The sequence below is a fragment of the Eptatretus burgeri genome, chromosome 5, assembly GCF_056783735.1.
Source record: "Eptatretus burgeri isolate ZD-2024b chromosome 5, Ebu_testis_v1, whole genome shotgun sequence".
NCBI lineage: Eukaryota > Metazoa > Chordata > Myxini > Myxiniformes > Myxinidae > Eptatretus > Eptatretus burgeri.
In genome coordinates, this window is record NC_140965.1 from 36265730 (window position 1) to 36274729 (window position 9000).

A 9000-nucleotide genomic window follows, 5' to 3' on the forward strand; every position below is an offset into this window, starting at 1 on the left:
GTATCTATTTGCTTTACCAGAAGTTTGGAATTTCGTCTGCACCAGGGCTTCTAAAGTTTGGCTTTTTTTTCTTTTCATTTTTTCCACATCAGTTATCACTGAGAGAATTTCGCTTGTTTGTTGTTTTTTTCCCCTTCTTAGTGTTGGATCAAATCCACCTCTTAATTTTGTTATTTTTGGGTCTTCATAAATTTCTTTCCAGAAATTTTCAAGTTTATCTTTTTCAGGAGGATTTGATACTTTGCTTTTGTTTCCCTGGTTCATGGAAGAATCTTTTCAGACACCTGGTTTTGTTTTCTCCCATTGTTGAATTTGTTATTTATATTTTGAGTGTGTTTTCAGAAATCATATCATTACTTCTAAGTCCTGGTCTTCAGTTTTATATTTTTTTTTACTTTTTGGATTCTCTTCATGTGTGTATGTAAAGGACTGGCAGTATGGCCTAGCTCGAGAGGTATGCACATTCCAACTACAAACTATCATCCTGGTGCCAGGGTGATTCTTCAATGTGTGTGCCATCCCTCGAATCGACGTTAAACTTGGCATCCCATCTGCCAGCATTAGTTGGTGGACGTTAAAGATCCCACGGTGTGCTTCATGAACAGTAGGCGAGCTATCGCTAGCACCGTGAATAAATTAAACATTATTGCCCAAACCTTCAGAGAGCACAGCATCAGCAGCACAGCTGCATTCTCAGCCAATGAAACTGCCCTGCAGTCTTGTGCTGCAGACAAAAGAAGTTTAATTGAAAACAATGTTGCGACCATGCATCACGTAGTTGCCAGAGAGGTAGCCTCATTGGATTCAAGGAAAAATAGCCAATAGCAGGCTTTGTTGATTGATGATAATTTCTTGCCATACATTTTCCCCAAAAAATGCTCAAGCAATGAGAGTAAATCATCAATTTTAGACTTCACACTTGATTGGCACTTTTTGATTGGTTGGATTACATCAAATCATATTATCATCCATTATAATGTGCAGTGTGTTGTTGTATTACAAAAGGAATAACTTTCTCAAGTGAAGGAATCTCTGGTTTTAATAAATGTTTTCTTAAATTTTTCCATTATTATTTCCAATACTACATATCCATTGTCATTGTGAAGTCGGTTGCAAAGATTAAGGCACAAATTGAGTGCACAGATACATTCTACACTAAAAGGATGGAATCAAACTGCTTGGTAGCCACAGACATCTTAATGTAACAGACAAATTAGAACTTTCTTGTAGTCTCCGGAACATTCTTCATCAATCCAAGCAGCCAAAACAGAATCGTAGGTTTCGTTGAACTTCTCGCGTATAGTTCCGAGGTCGATCTGGATGAAGATCAAAACAAATCAACATACATTTTATATAACAATTAACATTTATAATTAATTGCCAAAAGTGTTGTTATGCTGGAGTGGGTATGGATTAGTTGGTATGTTAAATTAGCATGATTCGTGTGTTTGTGTAGGTTAGAACATTTTCTGCAATCAGGGACCCATTAGACTAATTAGAGTGAAGTTATCCTCTTCTTAATACCAGGGTCCCCACACATTTCTTTTGAACAAATTCCTGGTGTTAAACAAGGAAATCCAACACAGGTGGAGGTCATTCAGCCCATCATGCCTGCGTGAGCACCACACCAACTCATCTACACAAGATCCAAGGAATAAAATGTTTTCTAGGTTTGTTTTTTTTTCAGGTAAATTTTTCATTTTTCAAGGTAACATTTTTCGACAGAAAATACAGTCAACAAGTTGAGGTACATTCAAAGTACACTGCCACATGCCAAATAATATTAAAAACAAATCCTCCAGCACGTGACATTGCCGGGCCACCTTCGGCACCCAGCGATGCCGCCGTGCAGCACATGGAGACGGAATTGAGAGGGAGCGGTGTACAATAATTGTTTGATTAATTGCGTGCTTAAAATAAATAATAATTGTAAAATAATTATTTTCTAAATCAATTGGCTCATAGCATCGCAAAGCCAGCACGGTTTCATCCGATGGCCCGAGTAAGTTGTACATAGTATGTGCATCTGGAACTTTTTGAAAAATAAGTAATTCAAAAAATGAATAATTAATCGATTAATTAATCAATAAATCAAAAGTTCCCTTTATAGCTAAATCACTTTGGCACTGTCGTGCCCAAATATCAGCTCCTTCGCTCAAAAAGGTGTTCCGATGAGAAACAAAATAAATAAGTAATGAATAAATCGATAATGAATAATTCTTCAATTAATTGATTAATCTTTTTTTCTTTTTTTTTTGGCAAAGCACATCTACACTTTTGTCCCCAAATTTAAGCTTCCGAGCTGCTCCAAGGATGGCTGATGGATATCGCCCGGACAAACAAACCGGAGTAAAAACTGAGTACTCCCTTCGGCACCTGGTGACGACGTCACGCATCGCCTGGATATGGAATTGGGAAGGAGTGGTGTACAATAAGTCATTACCATCAGTTTTCCAAGATGTTTCGTCATACTGTACTGATGATACAACTATTGTCAGTCTATATCACTCTCCAGCTGTTTTCTCTTTTTCCTCAGCAAGCTTTCTTTTTTTCAGACTTTCTCACCTTCTCCTCCTCCTCTTCCTCCTCCACCTCCCTTTTGTCAAGATGGACATGATATTGCTGTCTTCCCTTGCTGGACTGAGGTTAACAGCTCTGGTTATGATAAAAAAATTTAAGCTACTAACATTGCCAAGAGATTCATCAGAGATCACATTGACAATCAATTTCAATCAACTGTAGTCTGCACATACTACTGTGGAGGTGTGTTCAGTTACCAAGTTTCTTGTAGAGTGCTCGCCAAGTGGCTTAAGCACTCGAGCAAACACTCCATTCAAACAAGCACTAGCTAGTTGCTTGGTAACCGAACACACCGCAGGTCTGTCACAATGCATGTCGTCATCACTTTCGTACTCCTCTTCTCCAGAACTCGGGCCACATATTTGTCAACTTTCAGTTTGAATTCAGCCATGAAACTTTTACGTTTTCGATTACTTGTATTGACAGCAGACATTGTATAGCAGGGACTTGTAATGGTAAAGATGATTTCATGAAATGATGTAATATTCAACAGCCTGAAGGGGGGTGGGGGGGTCTTTATACATTTCTAGTGTATGAGCAGCGTGGTTTCCGGTCACATCAGTACCGGAAATGACGTTGCTTTTTGACATCGGTGCAGTTAACTAATTATTGCAACAATCCTTTCTCGAGATATTAATTTTAATGTCAATTAGTTATTTACCGCAGTTTTATTTGAAAAGAGCCGTTCATTGACCCATGACAACAAAAGTTTGCGTCATACAATTAAATGTATGCGGCAGTGTCGGCTGCTGCAAATATGGAGATCACCTTTCTGTTGGTCCTGTGGAGAGGAAAGTAGGGGTGCATTCAGTCACCAAGTTGTGAGCTATTGCTTGCTAAGCCAGCCGTTCCTTATCAATGGTTTTGAATGGAGTGCTTGCTTGAGTGCTTAAGCATTTTTTGTATTTTTTATTTTAAATATGTACTATCGAGTCTCGAATGAGAGCTAAAACAGAATGTACAACAAGGGGAGCAGGCAGGACGCAAGAGGTGCAGGAGAGGGAAGGAAAAAACAGTGGGTAACAGAGATATGAAGAGATCTGTGGAAGGGAGAGGGATGGGTTGGGGTACACAGGTGTGGTGTTGTGCACCGACTTCCTCATTCTTGGAGGGTAAAGGGAGGTTAGGATACAACAACAGGGTAAAGAAGATGGACACTACAGGGACTTTCAGGTCCTTACACAACAGAGACTCTCAGGAAGGAAAGCAGGGAAACAAAGGAGGTGGGTTTGGGGTGGATGAGCGTGGGTAGAAAAGATCATGGTTTTGGTTGGAGGAAGATAAGAGATTGTCAAGAACAGCTGTTTTGAAGACCTGGAGGGAAGAATGGGATTGAAGAGAGTGTGGGAGTTTGTTTCAAAAGCGGGGAAAAAGAGGAATGAAAGAGTGAAGGTGAGCAGTGATTCTTGATTTTGGTAGTTTTACCAGAAGAGGGTTGCTGGCGGACCTTGGGTGCCCTGCGGAAATATGGGGGGGACGTTTCTCAGACAGAGCAGGGATGGGGGGGTGGGTGAGGCCGGAGCGGAGATGGTAGAAGGCAAAAAGACCACAGACCTGCCTGCGGTGAGAGAATGAGAGACCCAAAGACTCGGCTTCATCGCGGGAGATACCAATGATCATAAACGCCTTGGTTCCCACAGCGTGAAGGTGAGAGTCAGGAGCACCAGCCCAGAGGGGAAAGCAGTGCTCCATCAGGTTGTGGACGAAAGTTTTGTATGTGGTTGGAAGCTCAGGTGTGCCAAGGAAAGACTGCATGATGGAGGATGGATGCCCAGTCGGCGACTGGCTTTGGAGGCCAGATTGAAATGTGGCTTTCCCAGGAAAGATCATGGCAGATCGTGAGACCCAGAAACTTGAATGAAAGGATTTCTTCAAGAGGATTGTTGAGAACGAAGATGGGGGGATTTTTTTTCCAAACGGTCCTTTCGGAGAGACATAGTGAGAGTGTGATATTTGTCAGAGTTGAAAGACATGTTCCACGTGTTGGACCAGCCTGTGATTTTATCCAGATTTGCAGAGAGTGAAGAAGCTGCTGCTTGTCAGTCTGAGGGATGACGGTACGGCAGAGGGTGGAGTCATCAGCAAAGAGATAAAGAGGATAAATTTGGCAAGCACACTACAATAAACTTGGTAGTTGAACACACCCATGGCTTGCATGGAACAACTGTGTGTGGGTTATACATGTCTGAAATTTTCCTCAGGTGCTAGTATAGCAGGTGGTAGGTCGTTTACGTGATTATACTGTACTTCGAAGGGGTGGAGGAGAGGTGGGCGGGGGAGGGGGGGAGGGGGGTCCATAAGTAGATTGTGGCAATAATTATATGGACCATGTGTTTGAGTGGGTTAATATTACTCTTGTATTAGATATCTGTCAGGAGTAAGTTGTACATAGTATGTGCAACATAGTTGTACATAGTGATTGTATACAATTGAACAGAATCGGGTGTAAAACCTCCAATACAAGCGAGGCCATTGTGTACTGCGGGGAGGTCCCGGATGGGGGCATGGTGGATGTTTTTGCAGAGGCCTCTCTCCCACCCCTATCCTGTAGAGTGGCAAAAATGGACCAGCCGTGGGCAGTCCGAACTCCGAAGGGGGTGAAAACTGTTGTGTAACCATGCACACTCTCTCTGTTTTTTTTTTCTCCCATTGCTATCGCTCCCTGAGCCGCACTTCACCCGGTGCAACACCAGCCTGCACTCATTCTCCTGCAGTCACAACTTGCTCACGCCTGCCTCAAGTCATCTGATATCCCCATTGTATGTTTGAATCTGGTATTTATTTGCATGATAGGGGTATAGTTTGATTCATTTAGTACAATAAGTTGGCGTCTTACCTTCCCTATTTGTCTGTCTTTGTTGCTCAATCTGTCCTGGTTTTGTTGTCATGGCCATCCCCATGTCGGGATCATTTTCACAATAAACCATTATTTGCTTTGGAATGTCTTCCCACCTTTTGCCTTCCTGCTCACAAACAACTGCCATTTTGGCTTAGTTTGAACAATCCTTCTAGGAAGTAACACAATGAATTGAATGCAGTAAATTTAAATACCGTTTCGGCCACTCTAAGGGGTTGTAGAACATCCCAGCTGAGAACGCCTGCACTAGCTCAGCGTCTGATGCTACAATAATAATCTGTAGGAGCCCCCAGTATAAAACGTCCAATGTATGAGTATTATTTTTTTGAAGTTAAAGTTTAACCCAAAAGAACACTGATGTTATTTTCTCCTTTAAACTCAAGCCTGAAATCTGAATCATTTATACCTGGCAACGGCTGATGATGGTCCGAATCAGGGTCGCATCGTCGGTGCCTACACCCTTCATGCTGCGGTAGATTCGCTCAGCAAAATATCCTTGGCAATCCTTTGCACAGCGCACTATGGGAGAGATTGAGATTTTGCAAAGCTCAGTGTCACCGTATAATCAGGATGATGATGCTTGCCAAACCCTACCAATCGTCAAGTAGGCATCACAGAGATGTCCTGATGTCTCGCTTTGGATGACGTCTTCAATATCCGAGTCGTGCATCTGTTCCCAAGAGACAACATTCAGTCACCGTAACAATGACATGACGAATCCTATATACTCGACTACAAACAACCCCGACATGATGGCAACACTATTTTTTTTCTTGAAAAAAATTTTCTTCACCTCTTCCCCCCTTTTCCTTTGCTGTTTGCAAGTATCATAAATAGGGAAGTGCAAAGGTTTTTTCTCTCCCTTGAGTAAAACTAAAAAGGTTAAAACATGATATCTCTTCCAATGATATCAGAAAATGGCGATAAGTCGCTTACTCTTCCCGCAAGGCACCTTGGGGTCTTTAATGCCCTCCATCATCGCAAGCAGGTGAGACACTGCTTAATGTTCATCCAACAGACAGTTCACATTGTGATGCAATGCTGTGCCTTCAAAGCACCAATCCGACAGTTCTTAATTGGGTCAGGAATCGAACTCAGGCGAGGGAGCGAGGCCAAAGGTAAGAGTGCTAGCTCTGCATCATCCAGAGTGCTGCGGTGAAACTTCTGTGATTATATGATGTAATGACAGAATGCACTCACAATCTTGTATGCTCGGAATGTTGCACGGAGTTGCATGTGGTTGCGTCTGGCCAGCACCTCAGTGAAAGTAAACTCATCTGTACCCCATGATCCCTCGCCAGCCTAGGAACAAAAGGCAAAGCATCAACCGTATTCATAAATAAATTAACTTCAATATCACTATCAATGTATCATGGTTTTCATTGTCAATAACTATGATGCAAAATGGGACGAACCATTAGAAATATGAGTTGGCCTATTTTCTGTACTCATCTCAGCACTTATCTCATTATGCTGAGATTCCATGTTCAAATCTCATATACTGCGTTGATCTGTCGATAGGCTACTCACATCTTTGTCACGAAGGTAAACCTGCATTGACATCTCCTCACGTCCTTGTCTTACGTGCAATACTGTATATGCATTAGTTCTTCAATGAGACTGATGATTATGTTAAGAAAACAACAATCAGCCTTTATATCATCCAGCATTGCTGTCCCCATTAAATTGGAGACAGTTTTTGTGAAACGTTTCAAAAACATTGTCCCTACCCTTTCGTCCAAAGCTTACCAGTAACATTTTAAATCGTGGTATTTTGTCGCAGACAGCTGTCTGTCATCCTGCACCACACTGAAATGGGATTGTTTGAGGTAGGCAATGATAAGGGATACCTGATCATCCTTAAGATGCAAGCAGAGCCATGTTTCCTTACTCTTCTTTTCAACAAAGAATTTAGGCTCATCGTAGGGGTTTTACAGGTATTGCATGTTAGATAAGAATGCAATGAAGCATTGGTGTGCTTTGACATGAGATACAAAGACTTTTGTAGACAGTGGACAAATCAACACAGTACATATGGAATTTGAACCTGGGATCCTAACATCATGAAGATCGAAACACCAAACAGGCCAATTCTTTTACAGGATATTAAAGACCTGGGCACATATAGCCGACATACTCTGTGATAAAGGTCATCCTGTGGTTGGATGTAATCACAGAGATGTCCTGTTTGACTTTAAGCCCTGATATTTTTGACAAAGAAAAATTTTTTTCAGTATTTACCTCCACTAGTGAATGTGGACGGAGGTTATGTTTTCACACCTGTCTGTCTGTCTGTCTCTGTTTGTCTGAGTGTGAACAGTATATCTCAAAAAGTTGTGGACAGATTTGGACTAAATTTGGTGGACAGGTTGAGAGTGTGACCAGGACAAATTGATTTGTTTTTGATGAAGATCTGGATATGATAAAATTTTTTTTTCCATTTTCCAAGTGATTCTGCACATTTGAGAGATGGGGACAAAAACAATATACAGCACAATATTTGAAAAAGGTTTTGGATGAGTTACGACAAAACTTGGTGAATGAGTTTGTCAAGTGACAATAACAAGCCGATTCGTTTTGGTTCAAGTCCGATGCAGATCCGGCCTATCCAGTGGAGTACAAAATGTAAACTGTTCATCCTGGCGGAGGTATGCGCTCTACCGAGTGCCGTTCTAGTTTGTCTGCATTTATGTAACTACAAATACAACATAGCTCTTTGAGTAGAAAGTTTGATTTCAAGAACGATTTTCAAAACTATAAACGAACCCATCTTGAATATTGATGAAATATTTAATTGTGCAGAATTATGTTTAATTTTTGGGTATTCAAACGTTTAACAAATTGAACATTAACTCTACACCAATGTCTTTATTGGAGACTCCACACCAATAGATGTGAGCAAAGGTAGCTTTATCTACATTTTCTATTCATTTCAACTCTGTTTATCTTCCCATGAAATGGATGTAAAGCCTTTTTGATTCTTCATAAAAATTATTGTTGTTGTTATCACCATTCTGATATAATATTGCACAAAACAAACCAAGAGAGGGAAATACAAGGAAACGGACAGGAAAAGGACCTCTGCCCCCATCATGCCAATGTCACATCCATGCAGCACTTCTACATACTGCCTAGGTATTGTCAAAGCAGAGCTAACCACGAGTAATCTCTCTCACCCTCTGATGTATCATACTCTTCACGGAGTGTCGGTGCCACCAAAAGAGCTTCCCGAGCAAGGGTTCCACCGAGTGGGTTGCCATTGCCTTCCTAACAGTAGTGAGGGCAGGAATTTGGAATTTGGCCATAGTGCCGGTGATAGCTCGCCTACTCTTTGACAATAACTCCGTGGGGTCTTTAACATCCACCAATTAATGCTGGCAGATGGGACACCAGTTTAATGTGCATCCGAGGGGATTTATAGCTGGGTCAGGATTCAACTTCAGGTTAGACAGCTTGGAGGTGAGTGTGCATACCTGTAGCCCATCCTGCCAGCCCTACCACTAGCGATAGATTGAGCCAAAACCAGATGTGTATATGTACAAGTACAATGGGCAACTCATTTC

General features: G+C 41.5%; 1 protein-coding gene across 1 annotated transcript in view; it reads right to left on the reverse strand.

Annotated features, from left to right (window-relative positions):
• LOC147026232 (annexin A6-like) overlaps positions 1-9000 on the reverse strand; it is a 78611-nt gene that overhangs the window by 34818 nt on the left and 34793 nt on the right. The window contains exons 5-9 of the mRNA XM_085883573.1: positions 6968-7029; positions 6638-6739; positions 6032-6107; positions 5844-5956; positions 1207-1316 (exon numbers count right to left, since the gene is read on the reverse strand). Of these exons, the coding sequence (XP_085739699.1) occupies positions 1207-1316; positions 5844-5956; positions 6032-6107; positions 6638-6739; positions 6968-7029 (463 nt within the window). The remainder of the gene's footprint in view (positions 1-1206; positions 1317-5843; positions 5957-6031; positions 6108-6637; positions 6740-6967; positions 7030-9000) is intronic.